Source organism: Taudactylus pleione, unplaced genomic scaffold (assembly GCF_031769625.1).
Source record: "Taudactylus pleione unplaced genomic scaffold, aTauple2 ptg000069l, whole genome shotgun sequence".
NCBI lineage: Eukaryota > Metazoa > Chordata > Amphibia > Anura > Myobatrachidae > Taudactylus > Taudactylus pleione.
The window spans coordinates 8,276,795-8,301,581 of NW_028284471.1; the positions used below are offsets into that span (position 1 = coordinate 8,276,795).

A 24,787-nucleotide genomic window follows, 5' to 3' on the forward strand; every position below is an offset into this window, starting at 1 on the left:
TTAGCACTTGGGGGGAGCACCCCTGATGGACAGAGCACCCCCTGGACAACACTACAGCACCCCTTTAGGACTGGGACACTGCACAGGACTTTGGAGTGGACACAGCCCCTATGGAGAACTGACTGCACAACACAGTCCAGCCAGCCCCTATGGACTTTGAAGTAGTGGACACAGCCCCTATTAACAACAGCAGCACAGCACAACACAGCCAGCCCCTATGGACTTTGAAGTAGTGGACAACAGCAGCACTACACTACACTACACTACACAGCCCTAACTCCCACCCTCCCTCTTCACTGTCCACAGCCGAGTGAGAAAATGGCGCCGACGCGGGTACCTTATATAGGATCCAAAACCCGCGAGACTCGGAAGGCGGGATGATGACGTTTTGCCTCGATTTCAGATCCGAGTCAGGCGGGAAAAGTCGAGCCTGATTCGGATCGGACTCGGATCGGGGGGGCTCGGGGGGGTTCGGATTTCAGAAATCCGAACCCGCTCACCCCTAGTATAGGCCCTTGAACATTTTCAGCTCCAGGCCCATGTGGACCTTAATCCGGCCCTGGGTGACAGGGCCAGGATAGAACAGAGGGGATAGTAGATAAGGGTGACAAGGCCAGGATAGAGGTGACAGGACCTGGACAGAGGGGACAGTTAAAGGACAGGGTGACAGGGCTAGGCCAGAACACAGTAGACAGGACAAAGTTAAAAGGTGTATTGTAAAACTAGTAGCCAACTGACCTTACCCCTCACCCTGCCGTCATGGTTCACATGATTGTGATATAAGAAATCCTTCAGCCCAGCTTGATCCCTTGGCTAGCCTCTGGGGAGCTTCCTGTGTGAGTCAGAGGGCATGCCTGAGCATTAGAGACTCCTTCAGAAGACACACACAGACTTCCTTGTCAGCCCAGCAACACACCGTGCAGCAGCCTCACTTACCATTTTCCGGGTCTCCACTCTCCCTCCCTGATGTTCTTCTTCTCTTCTCCGCGAAGGGAATCCAGACACCACCTCTTCTTCAGTAGTTCCTCTTCGGCAGTCTCAGTCTCTCTCTGCACAGTGCACGGCGCGTGACGTAATGACGTCACCCGCGCTGTGCCAATATACATAAAAAAATTTTTTTTTATTGCAGCGGCTGTCACAGAGCTCTCCAGAACACCGGACACTGCCTGATCGCGGCACCCGGCCCCGCAATAGTGTGAGCCCAATGGTAGTGTGTAGATTCCCCTGCCCTGGCCTGTAACTCCGCCTCTTCCCTCCTCCTCCGCCCCCCTGTGCTGCTGATACTGTATTGCCTGCTGCTTGGGTGCGCTGTGCGAAACACAGCGCAGCAGGGCCAAGTTCTCTCTAGGGACAAGATTTCAGGGGGGCCCGGCTACGGGCCCCTTGGGACCTGCCGGGCCCTAGGCGGCTGCTTAGGTTGCCTAGCGGTAAATCCGCCCCTGGTATGAAGTTGTAATTTTCAGTCAGATATCAAGCATTGTCCGGTATTACTTGTTATATTACATACAATTTCTGCTAGATATACATGCCATAAATATTTTGCAAGAAATCCATAAACCATCCTGTACTCTACTTCTGAACTTAAGACCTCAGCTTATATAAGCTAAATTATTTCTTATGCATGTCATAAACGTATTTTTATACTGTTACCAACAACATAGGTGATCTTTGATTATATCGAAACAAGTGGGAATGGAGCGCTAATTTGCTCATTGATGAAGTCAGAATTTTCAGACATCTCATATAAAATCTATATGTATAATAAAGTTGTAATGGTTGTGTCTGTACATAGAAATTGTTTGAATTGTGTATGAACTATGGAGACAATTTTTTTTTATATGTAATTTTTTGTTTTTCTGTCTGTTTGTTTCGGCATCACGCAAAAATGGGACGAATTTGGATTGTGTTTTCAATATTGCATTGCTTAGTCACCCAGAAAGAAACTGAGGTATGTATTATCTCAATATGACATAAGGGAGAGGAGCAACAAAGGAAAAACTAGACAATTTACACTCGGCTCGTGCAGTGTGCATGCTCCTCAAGCCAAAAATGACTAGATGTATACATATTAGGGGTGTGCACCGGCCACTACTCGTGTTTTGGTTTTGGATCTGGATCTTTCTTCGTGTTTTGGATCTGGATTGGTTTTGCCAAAACCACCCTTCCATGTTTTGGGTTCTGGGTTTTGTGTTTTAGATCTGTATTTTTTTTTTTAAAAAGGCCTAAAAACAGCTAAAATCACAGAATTTGTGGGTTTTTCTGCTCCTATGCTATTATTAACCTCAATAACCTTAATTTCCACTCATTTCCAGTCTATTCTGAACACCTCACACCTCACAATAGTGTTTTTATGTCCAAAAGGTTGCACCGAGGTAGCTGGATGACTATGCTAAGTGACACGAGTGGGCGGCACAAACACGTGACCCATCTAGGAGTGATACTACAGTGGCAGACAGGATGGCAGTTTGAAAAACTAGGCCCCAAACTGTACATAATGCAAAGAAAAAAAAGAGGTGCAAGATGGAATTGTCCTTGGGCCCTCCCACCCACCCTTATGTTGTATAAACAGGACATGCACACTTTAACAAACCAATCATTTCAGCGCCAGGGTCTGCCACACAACTGTGGCTGAAATGATTGGTTCGTTTGGGCCCCCACAAAACAAGCTGGCAATTAATCTGTCCCTGCACAAACTGGCTCTACGGAGACAAGATGTCGTCCTCTTCCTCCTCATCCACCGATTCCTCACCCTCTTCAGTGTTGTGTACATCCTCATCCTCACAGAGTATTAACTCGTCCCCACTGGAATCCACCACCACAGGTCCCTCTGTACGTTCTGGAGGCTGGTCTCCCTGGAAGAGTTGATAATTCATTTTTATGAACATCATCTTCTCCACATTTTGTGGAAGCAACCTCCTACGCCTTTCGCTGACAAGGTTCCCGGCTGCACTAAACACTCTTTCGGAGTACACACTGGAGGGGGGGCAACTCAGGTAAAATAGAGCCAGTTTGTACAAGGGCCTCCAAATTGCCTCTTTTTCCTGCCAGTACAGGTACGGACTGTCTGACATGCCTACTTGGATGCTGTCACCGATGTAATCCTCCACCATTCTGTCAATGGTGACAGTATCATATGCAGTGACAGTAGACATGTCAGAAATTGTTGCCAGGTCCTTCAGTCCGGTCCAAACTTGGTCCTGCCTGTCCTGCATCACCGCCAGTGGGTTGCTTAGGATACCTAAGTTTTTTCCTGGCAGCCCCAGTTGCGGGAGAAAATGAAGAAGGAGCTGTTGACGTGTCACATTCCGCTTCAGCTGACAGTGTTTTCACCAGCAGGTCTTTGCACCTCTGCAGGCTTGTGTCGTCCGGAAAGAGAGTCACCACATAGGCTTTAAACCTAGGATCGAGCATAGTGGCCAAAATTTAGTGGTCTGATTTCAACAGATTAACCACCCTTGAATTATGGCAAAGCGAATGAAGGGCTTCATCCACAAGTCCCATATGCCGAGCGGAATCGATCCGTCTTAGCTCTTCCTTCACTTTCTCCAGCTGCTTCTGCAAAAGCCTGATGAGGGGAATGACCTGACTCACCCCGGACAGTGTCTGAACTGACTTCACGTGTGGCAAGTTCGAAGGGCTTGGAGAACCTTGCACAACACGGAAATCATTCTCCACTATGCTTGAGTCAGGTGCATACCCCCTCCTTTGCCTATGTCATAGGTGGATGTATAGGCTTGAATGGCCTTTTGCTGCTCCTCCATCCTCTGAAGCATATAGAGGGTTGAGTGCCACCGCGTCACAACCTCTTGCTTCAGGTGATGGTGGGGCAAGTTCAACAGTGTTTGCTGGCGCTCCAGTCTTCGGCACGCAGTCGCTGAATGGCGAAAGTGGCCAGAAATTTTTTGGGCCACCCAAAGCGTCTCCTGCATGCCCCTGTCGCTTTTCAGAAAATTCTGCACCACCGAATTTATTGTGTGAGCAAAACATGGGACGTGCTGGAATTTGCCCAGATGTAATGCCCGCACAATATTGGTGGCATTGTCAGATATCACAAATCCCCAGGAGAGTCTAAGTGGGGTAAGCCACTGGGCGATGATTTCCCTCAGTTTCTCTAAGAGGTTGTCGGCGGCGTGCCTCTTACTGAAACCAGTGATACACAGCGTAGCCTGCCTTGGAACGAGCTGGCGTTTCTGAGATGCTGCTACTGGTGACGCTGCTGTTGTTGCTGCATAAGGTAATACATCTACCCAGTGGGCTGTCACAGTCATATAGTCCTTAGTCTGCCCTGTTCCACTTGTCCACATGTCCGTGGTTAAGTGGACATTGGGCACAACTACATTTTTCAGCACACTGAGGACACTTTTTCTGACGTTTCTGTACAGTCTCGGTATCGCCTGCCTAGTGAAGTGGAATCTAGACGGGATTTGGAACCGGGGACACACTACCTCCATCAATTGTCTAAATCCCACTGCACTAATGGCGGATACCAGACGCACGTCTAACACCAATATAGCAGTCAAGGCCTCAGTTATACGTTTTGTTTCAGGATGACTGCTGTCGTACTTCATCCTCCTCGCTAAGGACTGTTGAAGGGTCAATTGTTTAGTAAAAGTAGTGGTGTTCCTGCTTCCTCTCTGGGATGATGAACGACTCCCAGCAGCAACAGCAGCAGCGGCAGCAGGAGGCGTAGCAATGCAGGATCCTCCGGAGGAATCCCGGATAGTAGAGTCAGTCATGCCAGTGACATGGCCTGCAGGACTACTTCCGATCCTGACTAAGGAGGAAATTGACGAGGAGGGAGTTGACTGTGTGGTTTGCAGGTGCTTGGATACAACAGGACGAAGGGATTTAGGTGTCCCTGGACTGCTTACGGTCTTAGCCAAAGTTTCTGAACTTGACAGTAACTTTTTATGAACGCGCTGCAGGTAACGTATAAGGGAGGATGTTCCTAGGTGGTTAACGTCCCTACCCCTACTTATTTCACCTTTACATATGGTACATATGGCAAGACAGTTGTCCGGATTTGGATAGAAATATTGCCAGACCAAAGAGGTGGAATGTTTGGTCTTCTGTCCAGGCATGACCGTGATGGGCTTTTTCATCCCATGGACAACAACTGTCTCCCCCGGAGCCTGATTTAAACAAACCACATCACTATCAGAATCCTCCTCGCCAACTTCCTCCTCAGCGCCAGCTACACCAGTATCCTCATCCTGTTGTACTTCAACAGTGACATCTTCAATTTGCATATCAGCAAGTGGACTGTGGGTGCGCCTTTCAGCACTTGCAGAGGGTGTGCAAATGGTGGAAAGAGCCACCTCTTCCCGTCCAGTGCTGGGAAGGTCAGGCATCGCAACTGCCACCACACTTGGACTCTCCTTGGGGATTTGTGATATCTTCTTAGAACGCACAGTTCTTCGCTGTGCTTTTGCCAGCTTAACTCGTTTGATTTTTTTAGCGGGATGAGGGCTTCCATCATCATGTGAAGCTGAACCACTAGTCATGAACATAGGGAAAGACCTTAGCCGTTCCTTGCTACTCCGTGTCGTAAATGGCATATTGGCAAGTTTACGTTTCTCCTCAGATGATTTAAATGTTTTTTTTTTAAGGTCATTTTCCTGAACTTTGTCATTTGGGATTGTATTTGCCCTCTACTATGACATACAGACGACGTTGATGGCATGTTATCGTCTATGTCATGACTAGTGGCAGCAGCTTCAGCACTAGGAGGAAGTGGTTCTTGATCTTTCCCTATTTTATTTTTATCGGAGAAAGTTTGGTCCTCCATTTATGTTATATTGATATATACATGCGGCTAAGGCGCACACAAACACAGAAAATAATTTTTTATTATTGTTGGAGACTAGTGCACTTTGTGGGTTACACCACCCTTTAAGAAATGAGCCAGCCGGCTCTTTACTTATGGGACACAGGCGCACGCTTGGCGCTGCTCCTTTGTTGATGCTACAGTGCACAAAATTCACATAGACAGAAAAAAAAGAAGAATTTTTTATTTTTTGTGGAGCGCACTTTGAGGGTTACACCACCCTTTAACAGACAGACGCACGCTTGGTGCTGCTGCTTTGTGGATGCACGTACAGTGCAGACAATTCACAAACACAGAAGAAAATGTTTTATTTTTGTTGGAGTGCATTTTGGGGGTTACACCACCCTTTAACATACTTATGGGACACAGGCGCACGCTTGGCGCTGCTCCTTTGTTGATGCACGTGCGGCTACTGCGCTTACATTTCGCACACAGACACAGAAAAAAAATATTGTTTATTTTTTGTGGAGCGCACTTTGGGGGTTACACCACCCTTTAAAAGACTTATGACACAGGTGCACGCTTGGCACTACTCCTTTGTTGATGCACGTGCAGCCACAGTGCAGACAATTCACAAACACAGAAAATATTTTTTTATTTTGTTTGGAGTGCACTTTGGGGTTACAGCACCCTTTAACGGTCAAGCCAGCCGGCCCTTTACGTATGACACAGGCGCACGGTTGGCGCTACTTTGTTGATAACCATGCGGCCACAGTGCACACAATTCACAAACACAGAAAATTATTTTTTATTTTGTTTGGAGTGCACTTTTGGGGTTACAGCAGCCTTTAACGGTCAAGCCAGCCGGCCCTTTACTTATGACACAGGCGCACGCTTGAAGCTACTTTGTTGATGCACGTGCGGCTACTGTGCACACAATTCACAAAGACAGAAAAAAAAGAAGAATTGTTTATTTTTTGTGGAGCGCACTTTGGGGGTTACACCACCCTTTAACATACAGATGCACACTTAGCGCTGCTGATTTGAGGATGCAGGTGCGGCCACTGCGCATACATTTCACACACAAACACAGAAAAAAAGAAGATTATTTTATTTTAGTTGGATCGCACTTTGTGGGTTACAACACCCTTTAACAGACAGACGCGCGCTTGGCGCTGCTGCTTTGAGGATGCACGTACAGTGCACACAATTCACAAACACAGAAAAAAAAATAATATTTTTTGGAGTGCACTTTGGGGGTTATAGCACCGTTTAACGGATGAGCCAGCCGGCCCTTTACTTATGACACAGGCGCACGCTTGGCGCTACTTTGTTGATGCACGTGCGGCTACTGCCCACACAATTCACAAACACAGAAAAAATATTTTTTTGTTGCATTTGAGGGGAGCACCCCTGATGGACAGAGCACCCCCTGGACAGCACTACAGCACCCCTTTAGGACTGGGACACTTCACAGGACTTTGGAGTGGACACAGCCCCTATGGACAACTGACTGCACAACACAGCCCAGCCAGCCCCTATGGACTTTGGAGGAGTGGACACAGCCCCTATGGACAACAGCAGCACAGCACAACACAGCCAGCCCCTAGGGACTTTGGAGGAGTGGACACAGCACCTATGGACAATAGCAGCACAGCCCAACACAGCCAGCCCCTATGGACTTTGGAGGAGTGGACACAGCCCCTATGGACAATAGCAGCACAGCACAACACAGCCAGCCCCTATGGACTTTGGAGGAGTGGACACAGCCCCTATGGACAACAGCAGCACAACGCAGCACAACACTACACTGCACTGCACTACACTGATGTGAAATATATATATATATATATATATATATATAATTATATATAAATACCCAAAGTCCTTAAATAAAGAACAAGGCAGCACTCCAATTCATCAAGTAGAAAAAAGGTGCTGTATTCAAAGCATTACAGTGGTAATGTGAACATCATTGACGTTTCCAAGTCATTTAGACTTTTTCTTCAGGATGTATCACTACAAGTATATCAAACAAGCAAACTAAACAATAGTCTTACCTTATATACACACATAAGACACATAACTCCATGTCTTCTCCCCTCGCTACGCCATCCCAGGAAGAGAAGGTGGGATCTCCGCGTCCCCGGAAACTGGAAGTGACGAGGGCGATGACACGCATGGTTGCTTAGCAACACCTGATGCCCCTGCTTTTCCCACCCACCGGGCAGCGCAGCGCTGAGAGGATACATGTTGCTAAGCAACCTATATGCTATGCTATTAATTGATGCATTCAATACCACAGTTAAAACATACATATTTCTAATTGACAAAGAAAAGGTATTAATACCAAAATACCACAGATTACCATGACAAAGAGTGATGCAGATCCATCTAGCCAACTATGTTATATACTGTAGCATCAAACTAGATTAAATATTTTGAGTACTATCTTCCCTACAGAGCTACTAGCTCACTTAGGGCTCTATTTACTACAAACCGCATTCTGAATGCAGATTGTAGTGTGATACTACCGACTGAATTCACATTTGCGAATTCAGGCAATATCACAGGGATTTACTAAAAATCCCTTGCAGGGACAGAGCTTGCGAGAAAGCTCTGTCCCTGCGAATCCCTTCCGCACACTTATCACGGTATTTTCGCAAAAAATACTGTGACAAGTGCCGATGCATGCGCCGACCGATCGTCACTAAGCCCCTCCCCCTGCAATCGCTGCTCCCCGTGACCGCCTCCCCCCCGCGACCCTCCCTCCCTTAATTACACTTACCTGCAGTGATCAGTGCTACGGTGATGTCCTCCGTGGCTCTGGTCAGCTGACTTCCCATCCTGCACTGGGACCTAGTCAGCTGACAACCGGGCCCCAGTGCAGGCTGGGAGACCAGCTGACCGGAGGGGAGACATCACCGGAGCACCGATCACCAGTCCCTGGACTCAGGTAAGTTTTTTTTTTTACTAATTTTTTTTTTTTTTTTTACAATGAATCAGTGGCCCTGATTCAGAGCCGGACGCTCTGACCAGAGCGCTCGCTCTGAATCAGGGCCCACCTCCATAATTATGGAGCGTCCGCCTGGACGCTCGTATAGCTGTGGGTCACCACCCGACCATCGCGACCATCGCCACTGCGAGCCGGAGCCTGTGGTTGAGTTTCTCAACTGCAAGGCCCGGAGTGATTTTGGCTCTATCAGAGCCAAAATCACTCCCACTGACATCACTAGTGATGTCAGTGGGGCCGGCTTCAGACGGTAGGCGTTCCCTTGGGAACGCCCCCGTCTGGGAGGCACGCCCTCGGCACGCCCACCAAAGGGGGCGTGCTGTCAATCAACATCGACAGCACGCCCCCTTTGATCAGACACAACGAGCGAAGGAAAATCCTTCGCTCGTCGCGTCTCGCGCATGCGCACGACGGAGCTCCCTCCGTCGTGCTCATGCGCAGTGCACACCATCGACCCACTTGCGAGCGGACAGCCGCTCGCGAGTGGGTCTGAATCAGGCCCTGTGTGTGGTCTGTTTAGACCACACAGCTGATCACTGGGGCCGGCTCCCGGCTCTGCTCTGCCTGTTAGAGTGCAGCAGGAGTCCAGTAACCGAGGAAGACCCTGGATAACGCCACCTCCAGGTGCCGTTATTATCACAGGGTTTTCCCCGGTATTTTTTACAATTTATTTTTAGTAACTTTGGCCAGATAACAATTCCCATTACAATTATGGGAAATGCGATCTGCTTACTAAATATAAGTGATAATTAGGGCTTGGAGTAGAATTTTACGAATTCTGCACCAATTGCCCTTTAGTAACTTTAGGTGATACTAAAATAATGTGAACAGGGTGTGAAAACACCCCTTTTCACTTTATTTTAGTCAAAATAATATTAATAAATAGAGCCCTTAGCCCACTTTGCGCCACCTTATCTAATCGATGGATCCAGCGGGTTTCACATTGGCTCAATTTCCTACCTCTGTCACCACTCCTGATATCTTTACTAATATAGGCCCTGATTCAGACCCGCTCGCAGCCGCTGGCCACTCGCTGGGTCTGTGGGTGTTTTTTTTTGTCTCCAGGCCTCTCGCAAAGCTGTGGGCGACCACCCACAGCTTGCGCGAGCGGGCTGGAGACCATTGCTTACTGACTAGTGATGTCAGTAAGCCCTCCTACAAACACCAGGCATTCCTAAGGGAACACCAGCGTTTGTCCGGCAACCCCTTCTACCCGCCCACAAAACGGGGTGAGCTGTCAATCAATATCGACAGCCGCCCCGTCTTGTCGTGAGCCCCTGAGCGACTGAACTTCAGTCGCTCTGCGGGGCCCGCGCATGCGCACGCCGTACCGCAGGGCTAGAACATCGAGCCGCTTGCGAGCGGCTCTGAATCAGGCCCATGGTCTATTATTTTGTATTTCAGGGATGCTAATGTGTGTTGTGCACTCCTGAAATGACGCGCAACAGACTGATCATTCTCACGTCCATCTAATGCCGCCCTAATGGTGGAGCGGTGAAGGGCCATCCTCTCCCTAAACATACATATTGTTTGACCCACATAATAGAATCCGCAAGGGCACATAATAATGTAGACTACATATTGAGTTTGACACGTCAAAATATGTGTAATGTCATACTTACGACCCGTATGCGGATGCTTAAAATAGCTACCCGGTTCCAAATACCTACAGCTAATGCAAGAGGCACACCTGTAGCACCCGAGTTTCTTCGTTTGGAATGAAAATGGTGCGTTAGATACCTGAGGGGGTGTAGTAATTTGAGATTTGACCAGCATATCTCTAAGATTTCGCCCCGTTTAAAACAGGGCACAATTTCCTTATTTTAAAAAAAAGGTAACTCACGGTCACCAGATACAATTGGCCAAAGTGCCCTAGTAGCTCGAGGGAGTACCTGGCTGGCCATGGTATATTCTATCACAAATGGAATCTTATTAATTTTTTACCCCGTTTCTTTATGACTTAAAAGGTCTGCACGAGGGATCCTAAGCACCTTTTCTTTGGCATCCTTAAGGATACTCTCAGGGTAGCCTCGTTCTGCAAAATGTTGGGACACCTGGTCCAGGGCAGAGGCCACTGCAGTTGTTTCTGAGGTAATCCTGGCAGATCTATACATTTGAGATTTTGGGAGTGCTTTCTTAAAGGATGGTGAATGACAACTTCTAAATTGTAAGAGAGTGATGCGATCTGTTTGTTTGTGGAAGACCTCAGTGCGAATACAACCCTCACAAATTCTGACTTTTACATCAAAATAGTTCATTTCTGATGTACTACAGGTGAATGAGAATTTTACTGGATTGTCTAGAGTGTTAATGGTCTCAATGACCATTCTAAATAAATAGTCCTTAGCTGAATACTATTTTAAAAATTTACGTCATACAATATAGTGTATGAAAACAGATGTAAAATATCAGGCCATAATGTATACTTAAAGGGTCATATAAAACCGTTGAGGGCCCAGTTGGACAGCCCTGCTTTGACTTAATAAATTAGTTGTATGATGTTCATTATAGAACTGTGTATGTTTAAATACTAATGTCCTGAAAAAAACTAGAAAGGCTCAAAAATATTCAGCGTAGGAGGGACACAATTACAGCTCCTGGGGTTAGGATACAATTTGCATGTGGATATAAAGATCAGCGTTTGTACTCAAGGGGAGTGCATTCTGCCCAGTTGTCTTCCCGTTGTTTGTTTGCTACCTTGCTAGCCTCTGCCTCCATAATCTTCCACACCCTTTGCTCATGTGCTAACTTTGTATTCGGAATGTCACTTTGCCACATTAACTATTTGAGTCATATATCACTTGCCTCATGTCAGGCTACTTCCAAGCTTAATTTCTACTCTTTTTGCCTCCTTGCAAGCTACCTCCGCCCTTGCTTTATAGCTGACCCCATGCTGTACTCTAAACAAAAAAATAATAATACCTTGCCAAGACCTGCTCTACCCTCAGTCACTGTTGGTACCTCATACTATCTAACCAAGCGGCCTATGATTACATATATGGTTTAGTCCATGTACACCAGCTATTATTTTTAGCTGATAGACTCAAACCCATTGACAATATTGCCTAGATATCACTATGTTCTCACCAGATATATCATGGTTTCCCATCACTTTAGCAGGAAGTCTAGAATTCTTCAACCATCATCAGTGTATTGCAATATTGCTAGTTGTGGCTGGCTTGGTCCCAGGCTAAAAAGAGATGAACACTCACATAAGAGCAATATAATTAATTAGGATAAGGACTCTTACAAGTAGGTTGGATCCAGGTGAGCTGGGCCTATTGCTGTACTCTTTAAGTATTAATCACATTCCAGCATATAATTGTTCTAGAACCAATTGGGAATCATCCCTGAGTCACACTGAAATCACAAAAACAGACCAAGCACCCTTCATACTTCTTTATTTGTTCTTCTGTTGCATTTTACCATACAGTGAACACAGGGCCTGATTCAGAGCCGGACGCTCTTTCAGAGCGCTCTCTCTGAATCAGTGCCCTCCCTCTCTTTTTTTAGAGCGCCCTCCTGGCCGCACGCATAGCTGTGGGTGACCACCCACAGCTATAGCGAGCGGCCAAAAAGATGGTCGCGATGGTCAAGACCATCGCGACCATCGGGCTTGCGATGAGACCCTTGTGGTAGGGTCTCGTTGCCGCAAGCCCTGGAGTGCTTTTGGCTCTATCAGAGCCAAAAGCACTCCCACTGACATCATTTGTGATGTCAGTGGGGCCGGCCCCAGATGGTAGGCGTTCCCATGGGAATGCCTCCGTCTGGGCAGCAACGCCCCCGGCACGCCCACCAAAGGGGGTGTGCTGTCACTCAACATCGACAGCACGCCCCCTTTGTAGTGAGACCCATAGCGACGGCTTGCCCGTCGCTATGCGGGTCTCGCTGATGCGCACGACAGAGCCGGCTCCCTCGTGCACATGCGCATTTGTCCAACATCGACCGGCTTGCGAGCGCTCAGCGCTCGCGAGCGGGTCTGAATCAGGCCCACAGGCCCTGATTCAGAGCCGGACGTTCTGACAGAGCGCTCGCTCTGAATCAGGGCCGTCCCTCTTAATTTTTAGAGCTTCCTCCTGGCTGCTCGTATAGCTGTGGGTGACCACCCACAGCTATAGCGAGCGGCCAAAAAGATGGTGGCAATGGTCAAGACCATCGCGACCATCGGGCTTGCGACGAGACCTTTGTGGTAGGGTCTCGATGCCGCAAGCCTTGGAGTGCTTTCGGCTCTATCAGAGCCGAAAGCACTCACACTGACATCACTTGTGATGTCAGTGTGGCCGGCCCCAGACGGTAGGTGTTCCCATGGGAACGCCTCCGTCTGGCCAGCCACGCCCCCGGCACGCCCACCAAAGGGGGCGTGCTGTCACTCATCATCGACAGCACGCCCCCTTTGTAGCGAGACCCATAGCGACGGCTTGCCTGTCGCTATCTGGGTCTCGCGCATGCGCACGATGGAACCGGCTGTTGGCCTAGTGCGCAAGCGCACGACGGACCCGGCTCCGTCATGCGCATGCGCGAGACCCGGATAGCGACGGGCAAGCCGTCGCTATGGGTCTCGCTACAAAGGGGGCGTGCTGTCGATGGTGAGTGACAGCACGCCCCCTTTGGTGGGCGTGCCGGGGGCATGGCTGGCCAGATGGAGGCGTTCCCATGGGAATGCCTACCATCTGGGGCCGGCCCCACTGACATCACAAGTGATGTCAGTGTGAGTGCTTTCGGCTCTGATAGAGCCGAAAGCACTCCAAGGCTTGCGGCATCGAGACCCTACCACAAGGGTCTCGTCGCAAGCCCGATGGTCACGATGGTCTTGACCATCACGACCATCTTCCTGGCCGCTCGCTATAGCTGTGGGTGGTCACCCACAGCTATACGAGCGGCCAGGAGGCCGCTCTACAAATGAAGAAGGACGGCCCTGATTCAGAGCGAGCGCTCTGTCAGAGCGTCCGGCTCTGAATCAGGGCCACAGTGCAGAGCACCAGACTTTGAGAACATGACCTTTTACAAATTGATGTGTCATGGCAACCATATAAATGCAAATCCACATTTACCTTATATCAGGGCCGTAACAGGGCATGAAGGGTACAGTTTGTCACAGGAAGGCTGTGTAGAGCTATAATGCTAGAATACATGGCAACAAAATCTGGTGTACCCAAAAAGCTACCTGCACGATAGCTAACGGTATAACCCCAACCGTACAATGAAACATTCTAAGGATAAAAGCAAAAAAGTGACAATAATTAAAATTAAAACAGTCAACAGAACATTATAGAGTTAAAAGGTAGATGATAATGTACGCTTATAGGCCTATACTTAATAACTTCAAAATACAAAACAATGCATTCAATAGCGAAATCACTTAAATTCCTGGATCATGATAATGTTTTTACAGTAGTTCATTAATGTAAACAATATCTTTAAACTGAAAGAAGTGACTTTTAGGTAATTTGTCAGACAACTTCCTACCAAGACTATATGATGATGCTTATTAACTAAGGATAATCGCATGTCCTTTTCATTTCCATTGATCAACGTTTCTCACACGGACACTGGAAAACCTCATCACTAACAAATTCGACATCACAGCCGGGAGTAAAAGAGACGACTAACAGCTTCCTGATGTGGCAGAAGTGGCTGCATCTATAGGCAGTTGCCTGTCTACGACTTTAAACAAATGCCACTACAAAGTCCTTCCCTGGTGTACATCCATGCAGGGACAGACTGGGGCTGTACATCCACCTGGCAGTTCGCCCTGTGCAAGATCTCGTGAAGGGGGCGTGGTTTAGTTTCAAGGGGGGGCATGCCACGAGTCTTGGGGACCTGGCCTCGTGGCAACCCCCCCCTCTTCCCGGCCCACTGCCGCCACCCCTTCCCTCCCCCGGAGCTAATATCCTGTACCGGCGGCATTCGGTGGGGGGTGGGGTACTTCCGCCCTCCTCGAACCGGTCCAGAGCCCAGCGGTCCTTCTGGCAAATCCCAGAACTGCCAGATGGCCGCCAATCCGGCCCTGCATCCATGAGTACAGAATGTGCAAGGATTGAGTTGCCCAACCATCTTCACCAGCACGCCCATAATGCTCTGTGTACGCAACCATCTTCACCAGCACGCCCATAATACGCCAATAAGCTGGACCATCTCTGTGAGTGCACTAAGTCACCTCCCTGTCACTGCCCAGGAACACCCACAAAACTTTCAATACAATTCTCCATGCATGCGTCTGAAATTGCAACAGTGACTCTGTACGGTCACTATCAGGACACATGCGCGGTGCGACTGGATGCATGAGCATAAGCCAGAATTCATCTGACATCAGCAGTGCGTCCACCACTGAATCAGCCCCACAGTCTGCTTCATTGCAATTTTCAAGAACTGTGTTTACCTCCGTTTCTATTAGAAACCAAGTAATTACCCCCAGATCTTAGAGACATTGTTGATATACTGAATGCATTTTTTGTAGTTTGATGTTACTAAGTATATGCCTAATGGTGCAAATTATTATCTATCTGCTAAATCTATATCATTCTGTTAAGAGCCATAACAGGGCACAATTGTGCCCTGTGCCAGTCCCGCCCCCTGAGCTCACTACGTCATGACTTTGCATGCATGACATCATTACAATGCGCAGAAGGCGGCATGACTTGTAGCTCTGTTAAGTGCAGCACTGGCTGGGCATCCTCAGGACTCCTGATCGGCTGCATATACTGTGCAGAGTGCCCGTCTGGAGCATCCACAGGATGCTCCGCGGGTGCTGCAGTAGCAATCCTGGCTGCAGGGTGGTTGTTCCAGGCAACTTGCTAGCCAGGAGCAAGGACTGCGGGGCAGTGATAGGGCAGCTTTTGCGCTCTGTGCCACGGCACAAGTCGCCCATAGCTAGTTACGGCCCTGGTTCTGTTGACTCTTTTAATTAGTGCCATTGTAATTTTTGTGCTTCATCCTTACATTGAGTTGAACTATTTCTGGGAGATTTTATTTCTTATATTTCTTTTTCTAGTCCCATGCCCCTGTGTACACTCATTGGTCTCTTTGGAATATGGGAGCACAGACTTTTGGTTTGAGGTATCTCAAATCATACATCTCGCCGGCGCTCAATGACATCAGCAAGAAACAGAATTTGGAAGTGCCCTGTGTAACACAGTTGAAGCTCTCCAGTGAGCCCTAGAGTTCAAGTAAAGCACTGGATTCAGGGACACATGGAAACAGAAGGGTTGGGACTTAGGTTAATACAATGAGGAAAAGGGGCACAAGACGTGTCACTGTGACGACAAGGATGTAATGTGGTTATAGGCCCAGACTGGTATAATAACGTGATGTGTATAGGCTGGAATACCATGATAGGGCATATGCTTTTACAATGTGATGGGGATACATAGTGGTGTAATGCAGTTATAAGCACAGATTGGTATAATAAAGTAATGTGCACAGACTATTACCATGTGGGTTAATGTGTTAGCAACGCATTGAGTAATGTAATGGGGACTGGCTGGTGTAATGTATTGGGGCAGTGGCAAGTATAATGATTTGGAGTACAGGGTGGTCTAATATGGTGATGTGCACAGGCTCGTACATTGTGATGTTTTGCACAGGCTTGGCTAATCTAATGTGATGGGGTGCAGGATGCTGTAAAGTCATGGTGACTGTATACAGTTAACAGAAAAAAGGCATTATTTTCTGTCCAGTGCTTCCAGTTTGAAAGGTACAGTCAAAACCACTAACGATGTATGTTTTGTTTTTAGTTTTACCCGATTAATTGCATATTTATATTCTTTTGTAACTGCTTTGAAGTTTTGGCACAGTACTGATGCTTCAACACACGTCACGGATTGGACAGAAGTTACTTTGCAGCAGAACTGCATCATATTAAGTATATGTTTGAGGCAGATGTATCTAGGAAAGGACTCATTATTACAGTGTATGTATGTGAACTTCACAGGAAACTAAATTGCAGATTCACTATGCGATCATTACTGTTCCAATTTAAATGTACATTACAATTATATATCATATCAGAGGTAGTTAGCATATCGTTGGACAATGATACAGGCCTTCCCACCAAATTAAAGGTCACCTCGACGAGCAGGTCCCTAACACTTTGGGGTTCACATCTGGGGCTCAGGGTACCCCAAAAAAACAGCCCTGCACCCCAGATGTGAACGGTAATGATCGCATAGTGCATCTGCAATTTCTTTTCCTGTGCATATTACTTTAAAATCTCAGTATGATAGCACCTTTCATTACTATTAGGGTGTGCAGTCTAGAGCCCCTCCCTAAACTCTATGAGGTAAATTTACTAAAGTGAGAGTTAATAGAAGTGAGTTTTAGAAAAGATGTTGCCCATAGCAACCAATCAGATTCTAGCTATTATCTTCTAGAGGGTGCTAGTTAACTGTTAAGTAGAATCTGATTGGTTGCTATGGGCAACATCTCTTCTAAAACTCACTTCTAAAAACTCTAACTTTAGTAAATTTACCCTGTATGTGTGTGAACTGTAAGCACTGCCCTCAACAAGTAGTAGGAAGCCCAGCTCAGTACTTCCAGAAGAGGTTAATCGTTTGATACCACCCTGTATGTTAACATATACATAAAAAACAAGGTGTCTCTCATTTTTTTTTATAAAAATTATATTTTGATGCAGCAAACAACTTTAATAAAATAATGATTTACAATATTCACAAACGTATATATACATAGAACAACTTGCTAGAAATAAAAATAGATAAAATAATGCTCAAAACTAGATGTTCAACAGACTCCTAAATTCGGCTACATTGTCTTTTTTTCCTCGAAGCTCTTAACGTTATTAAAATCTCATCCTTGATAATCGCTTGCTCCACACTTTCGTTCTCTCAAACCTGTACCATGAAATATCTTCTTCCTTCTTTTAAGTTCTCCCTCTCCTATTTACTGTATAAGCTCTAAAGTTTATACTGTATATGATATGAAGAAATAATGAATGGAAGGCAATATACAGTATATGCTACTATGAAGGTCACCCCATTACATCTAAAAGCCCAGGAAAATGTGCTATGCAGTATAGATGATTTGCTTATTGATTTAGCTGGGGACCCAGATTCAAAGTTCAGAAAAGTATTCTTTTCTAAAGTCTACACTAAGTAACGTAAATCTAACCTCCAAATCTCTCACAATTGTTCCAATCTCGCCTGTAAACATTCTAGCTCCCATTCTATTTCGTATGGGAGATCAGCATTAACTTGGTCATCTAAGTAATTACTGATGTCCTTTACTTCATCTTCCCAGAATTCCTTGGATATTTCAAACAGCTCCTCCATATTGATATCCCCAAGCCCTTTCAGGTTCAGAGTTCCCTCAGCAGGAATGTAGCCAATGGCTGTTTTCTTGGCGCTGTCTTCCCCGTTGATCCTGTTGAACATCCATTCGAGTACACGGATGTTTTCACCATAGCCTGGCCACAGGAAGTTTCCCTGGTTGTCTTTGCGGAACCAGTTGACATGGAAGATCTTTGGCAGCTTGGCAGATGGAAGGTGTTCCATGCTGAGCCAGTGGGTGAGATATCGACCAAAGTTGTATCCAAAGAATGGCCTCATGGCAAATGGGTCATGCATAATAACCTTGCCTATAAAGAAACTAGGTTACTTATCAGTCATTGAATTAGATTATTATTAATACATGCTGTGCAATAATTTATGGACTGCTGGCATGCTGTGTAGCATACAATTACTCACCTTTATGCTCAGCTGCAGCTGTTGCTTCTGATCTCATTGCTGAGCCAATAAAGACTCCATGTTGCCAACTCAAAGCTTCATAAACCAGTGGCACACCTTAAAATTAAAATCATGGTTTAGTTATAAAAAGCAATAATTATTTCAAATACCCTACCAAAGCTAAAAATAGACAACAAAATAAATGCCATAATGTGTGCTACAGCCTGTTATAAATGTGCTGGTGACCAAAATGTTTCACATGAGTAGATTTTTTCAATCTACTTACCAGCAGGTCTACGTCCTCCAAAAATTATGCCCTCAATAGGTACCCCTTCAGGAGATTCCCATTTTGGGTCAATAATGGGGCACTGGCTGGCTGGAGTGCAGAATCGAGAGTTGGGGTGAGCAGAAGGTTCACCTAGAACAGTGAGGAAAACTATTGTTATAATACATTTAGCCACAGTTGTTTAATAATATTAAAACAGAATGTTACAAGCAGGTCTTTCATCAAGTTTAAGTGTTGTAAGATAATTAAAAGTATTTGCACCTCTTGATTTACTACATGGCTTGTCCAAGTGCACAGTAACCTGCTCTTTTTTGCTTTATGCCCAACTCAGAATCAAGCTCTATATCTTTATAGGGCCTGATATATAGTTGCAAGCACAACCATCTGTGTGCAGATCTTGTGATATTTTTGGTAGACTGCGCATACGCAACTTACAGATCTCAGACATATCTCTATTTGAGGCTGAATGGGCATTTGCACTTGGATAAGTTTGCCATGGCCGTGTTGTGGCCGTGATTCAGCAAGGATCACAATTGCAAAGCTGCATGTAGGCAGTTTTGCAATTACGTCCTTGCTATTATGCTAATGCAGTAGGAGGTGTATGACACCCCCTGCTGCATTTGCGGTCCAAGCACTGCAGCGGAGGTCGCCGGACGGGGTCACCATCTCGATCATCGGTGGTCGATGGTCGCGATGGTGCAGGGCACCAGGCCTCCAGCCAGCTGAGTGGTCCTCAGCTTACTCAGGCTGGCTGGCTTGCGAGCCCAGAACACTCCATCGGTCGACGCAGTCCCTGGGCTTGCCACTCCCAGAAAACAGGGCGGACACGCCTGTTTCTGAGAACGCCGGCCGCCCCGCACCGCCCCTTTAATGCCTCTGCCTGTCCATCAGACAGAGGCACAGAACGGTCTGCGTGCGACTACGCAGGATCCATTCTGCACACTCGCAGAATGGGTCCTGCGCACGCCTGAATCAGGGTCTGAGTACATACAGAGATCTGTCTGACATCAGTCGGATCTCTTGCACCAAAAATAGGGCTGGTGCAAATTTGTGCTGGTCACGACTTCTTTTACCAGCTTCTGCATGGGGATGGCAGTCACATACAATATATGTGACCAGCTGTGAATAAAAGTGGAATTTCTGAATACAGAAACAAACTGAAAATTGCAGGTGCTTTATGTGCAACTCTGAATTTGGCCCATGGTTGTGATCCATAAAGTACATTAAGCTAATTTTACTGGCTATTTATATGACTCTGCCCTTACCATTTTCAGGGGTCCATTCCTTGTTTTTCCATGAGGTCAATGTGACTCCTGGTGCCAGTGTCTCACCTATGCCTTCCCAGTAGACACCACCATCACTTGTCTCTGCCACATTAGTGAATATTGTATTCTTTGAAATGGTCTCCATGGCATTAGGGTTGGTCTTTATGGATGTCCCAGGAGCAACACCAAAAAAGCCATTTTCAGGGTTAATGGCCCTGAGATTACCTAAAAACAAGAGGATTTGGTGTGATCATGTGTGTGTGTGTGTAGTACGGTGCAAAGTGCTGCAGAATATGTAAGTACCATATACTGTAAACATCTGTTAATAAAATAAATATTTGCCCTAGATAAAGCTATATCATTGTATTTACATGCACAAGACACAGTACAGGAGTATTTCAGTGCTGCTGCCAATCAAAGTCAATATGTTAAATGCAACGTAATTACAATAATGTAGATTGGTTTTTGCAAGACATCATATAAATAAGTTTATTTTACTGACGGTAGCCAGAATGAGTCTTGCAATTTTCTGCATATTGCCAGCTAATTGGTGACATTGGAGTGTGTATTATTAGACGCTAGAAATATAAATGATTTATTACCATTCTCATCAAACTTCATCCAGGCAATGTCATCACCCACGCACTCAATCTTCCAGCCTGGAAGGGACGGCTTCATCATGGCCAGGTTGGTTTTCCCACAAGCACTTGGGAAAGCAGCAGCAAAATACTTCTTCTTTCCTTCTGGATTGGTAATTCCCAGAATCTAGAGGGGCAAATGAATAATGATATAATAATTAATATTCATTGGCAAAAACACAACTTATATTTGAATCTGTCCATGGGAAAGCATTTAGAGATGTACAGTGCAAATACATTAAAATGTTGTGTTTTCATACCAGCATGTGCTCTGCCAGCCAGCCCTCTTCCTTGGCAATCCGACTGGCAATCCTTAGAGCAAAGCATTTCTTGCCCAAGAGAGAGTTTCCACCGTACCCACTTCCAAAGGAGATAATCTCCCTGCGGTCTGGGATGTGTGCAATGAGTGTCAGCTCGGGATTACATGGCCAGTTGTTCACCATAGGTTCTACAAAACATATACATGGATTTAGCACATATAATAACCCTTCATATTTGTCTATCATTACTAAATATTGAGCTGTTATCAGTTTATTTATACAGAACGCACTGACTTACTTTCCAATGGTAGTGGACAGCCTACAGAATGAAGACATTTAACAAATTCTCCTTTCCCAAGAGCCTCCAGGACACTAGTGCCCATGCGGGTCATAATTCTCATGCTTGCAACGACATAAGGAGAATCAGTCAGCTGAATGCCAATCTTGGAGAGAGGAGAGCCAATGGGCCCCATACTAAATGGGATAACGTACATTGTGCGACCTGTGAATAAAAAAATACATAGTAGTATTATATTCAATGGCAATTGCTTTAACATACATAATATATACAAGTGGTTGTGTTAACTGCAGCATATAGATAAATCCCTCTCACTGTACCTCTCATACATCCTGGGAATCTGGATTTAAAGGCTTTTCCAAAATCCTCTTCTGACATCCAGCGACCTAGTTGGCTGATTCCACTTTTAACAATAGGAACTGTATCTCTTTGATCTTGGGTGACGATTACAGTTCTGCTTTCAATTCTCGCCACATCCCGGGGATCTGTGCGAGCCAGCCAACTAGTTCATAGAAAGAGAGGAAAGTGTCAGCATCTGAACGATGGACCCAATTACCACACACTAAAGAAAACAGCAATAACATTACGGTATTGATCGCAGAATATAAATTCTTTATTGCCATCAGTGTCTCAGTTTACAGTTTTTCAAGCCATAAGGTTACATGTACAGATTATATATAGACAAATATAACTGCCCCATTAATAGTGAGCCATTCATTTACTTATTATTTTTATGTTTTTTTTTTATTTTCTTATTTCTCCCCCAACGTTAAGTTTCAGTGGAAGTCTCTAAACCTACTGTTGAACTATAAATCCCAGCATGTAACGCCATATTTTACATTGGTAGATTTTATCTAAACTTATCATATATATGACAAAGCTCCTTACTCACCAGTTCTCATATTTGTGAAGCCTTTTGATCATGCCACTTTCTTCCATCTGATGGAGGAACTTCTTGTTCTCCTCCTCTGAGCCGTCGCAGATGTGGATATTCTCCGGCAGGCAGATCCGGGCATAGGTGGCAATGAAATCAACCACATCTGGGCTTAAGCTGGTCATATTTCCCTGAGTCTTAATGCCAGAAATCAGGGGCTTTGTCTTCTGCTGGGATGGCATAGCGGTGCTCTGTATCCGTCTAGAACTGTGGAGCAATATGGTAGGACATATGAGGTCTTTAGAAAAAGAGCTAGACCAATATATTCGATCCCCAAAAAATCCACCTTCTCTATTTATAATTTATACTAATTAATACTGTGAAAACTAGATGCAATGAATCTATTATAGGATTAGTTAAACAACTATATTTTAGTGTTAATTCAGGGAAAAATAAATTAAATATAATATTATGGCAATTCACATTACTTAAAAATATCTCACATTTGTGTACTTACAAGGATAGAGTATTCGGTGCAGAAAGATGTAATTCCTTGTTCTTTTTCCAAGTCAAGATTTTCTCCTCTGTGCCTTGTGATGATACATGGTCAGATATGCAGCTTCTTTTAAACACTCTAAAGTGTCTCAAGCCCCACCCACAGGCTTACTCTCCCCCCACCCCCCCTCTACCCTCCTGGAGGTATGTCCTGTCGTCATATTGATCTGTTACAACTTTCTGGCCACAAACAAATGTCATAATAGATATTCTGAACAACAAAATTCCTTTAAGAGCTAATGATTGATCAGGAAACTAGATGTATGATACACTGTGTACTGATTCATTATCACCTATAGTAAGACAATCATGTCTAATCACAGTACAGACCATTAACAAACTCTATTGTAAAATACATTTTCAGAGCTAAAAGCTTGAATTTAAGAATTTTAAGCTGCTGCCTAACAATGTAGGTGTCTCATCCACACTGGTGTTTTTTGTTGCTTTAAAAGGCAGTAGTAGAATCATGAATGAACATACAAGTCCAATGCACTGTTTATACTGGCTGCATTAATATAAAGAACACATACACATGCATTGATACATTACAAATACAAAGATGCTTCTGTCATAAACAGGATGGTTTCATCTATCTGTATGGGGTCGATTCGATTAGGAACGAGGAGGACGAGTTGCCGTTACAAGGGCATAGAAACTATCCGCACTCGCTGCCCGATCTCACCCCAGACTCGTGGGGAATTGTATGCAGGCCTATGGAGTCTTACAAAATTTCACAAGTCTGACTGTACTGTAAGTGCGGGTAATTTAATGCCTATATGTGGGTATGTTCACACTGCATTACTATTGGTAATATTTCACTTTTTAAGTGGAGCTGATGCACCCTAAATGCACTTAAATGGAAGCCGGAACATGACTACCAATGCTAATAGTTATTGGGGAATTTCAAAACTATAATTTCCATTTTCCAGCCCAATCACACAAATCTTACTAGCATTAAATGCTGTTTCACTACACAAATACTAGTCTAGTTGTTATGAGTTCTAATAGAGAAGCTAAGTGTGTGAATAGAATTTTACCTTTCCAATAACACCTGTGCAGTACACACAGGGCCGTAGCTAGGGTAGTGTGGCCGGTGCCATCGCACAGGGCACCACAGGTCAGGGGGCACTATTTGGGCATATCAAATTTCTGTTTATTATCATTCTTGCTTGTAGCTTCCTCTTATTTAATCCCCAGCATCTCCTGTCTTTCCCTATCTCATCCCTGGCCCTTCCCCATGAGGCCATTCCCCTTTTTTGGGTGCATCATGTCCTTTTGAAAAATGAGAGGGCGCCAATGCTCTTTCTGGCACCGGGCACCAAAAAGTCTAGTTATGGCTCTGACAGATGCGTCCTCATACACTATTGCCGCAATTACGCCAAACAGGTCTTGTGCACCTCAATGTACTTGCTGCAGCTTTTTTTCACACCAGGTTCCGTTGTTCAAATTCGGACTCAGTCGCTCAGACATATACAAGTGTCATATATCACATTAATCTGTGCAGTCTCATGAAGCGGTTTTGTCACATCGCATTTTGAGGCGCAAATTTGAGCGAAAAAGATGCTACACTGCTTAACGCAGGTCACTCACACCAGGCGTCGCGCCTTGTATGGTATATGAGGAATGCAATAGCGGAGCACTGTGGGCACCCTTTTCGGTTCCCTCCCTCCAATCAGAATTGGCTCCACCACCCATCCTGGCATTCTGCACACCAAACCCCTTCCCTCTGCTTCTTGTTTTAGCAGGTGAGAGGAATGGGCAGAATTATCTGCTCAGCCGGGTGCATGATGCATCAATGCATATTCTGCGGCGGGCAAACCTCCTAAAAAGGTGTTTTTGAAGGCTTGGCCACTTACCACATATGCACCAAGCTCTGGAATGCAATACATTCCGGAGCTTGGATGCGGTGGCAATGCCATCTTTAGGCTTCTATTTACAATTCTCCCCGGAAAGGTATCCAATCCGAGCACCATTTGTGGCGCGTGCATCACTCGGTGCATGTGCAGAAGGACTCCGTGGTCCTAAACTTGGAAATCCTTCAGTAGCAAAGAACAGCTCTTACCGGGAGAGCTTTCTTTTGTGATTTTCTTCAAGCATACTGCATTAGTAAGCACCTTTATTCTTGCGATGAGTGGCGGGATGTATCGCATT

General features: G+C 45.6%; 1 protein-coding gene across 1 annotated transcript; it reads right to left on the minus strand.

Moving 5' to 3' along the window:
- Nucleotides 1-17,396: 17,396 nt before the first annotated feature.
- PCK1 (phosphoenolpyruvate carboxykinase 1) lies at nucleotides 17,397-22,674 on the minus strand. Its single transcript, XM_088467172.1, has 10 exons — nucleotides 22,599-22,674; nucleotides 22,100-22,348; nucleotides 21,528-21,709; nucleotides 21,208-21,411; nucleotides 20,910-21,097; nucleotides 20,614-20,776; nucleotides 20,012-20,236; nucleotides 18,747-18,878; nucleotides 18,482-18,577; nucleotides 17,397-18,372 (listed from the first exon to the last, which is right to left on the minus strand). Exons 2-10 carry the CDS (start codon nucleotides 22,321-22,323, stop codon nucleotides 17,918-17,920), a joined length of 1,869 nt encoding a protein of 622 aa, XP_088323298.1. The 5' UTR covers nucleotides 22,324-22,348; nucleotides 22,599-22,674; the 3' UTR covers nucleotides 17,397-17,917.
- Between the last annotated feature and the right edge of the window lie 2,113 nt (nucleotides 22,675-24,787).

Bases quoted from the DNA above. Each gene is read 5' to 3' on its own strand.
- PCK1 (XM_088467172.1), bottom strand. From the start codon at position 22,323: ATGCCATCCCAGCAGAAGACAAAGCCCCTGATTTCTGGCATTAAGACT. The intron at 21,412-21,527 runs GTACAGTGAGAG...TTTTATTCACAG, and splicing joins ATTCCCAGGATGTATGAGAG to GTCGCACAATGTACGTTATC. The intron at 18,578-18,746 runs GTAAGTAGATTG...TTTAATTTTAAG, and splicing joins TGGAGGACGTAGACCTGCTG to GTGTGCCACTGGTTTATGAA.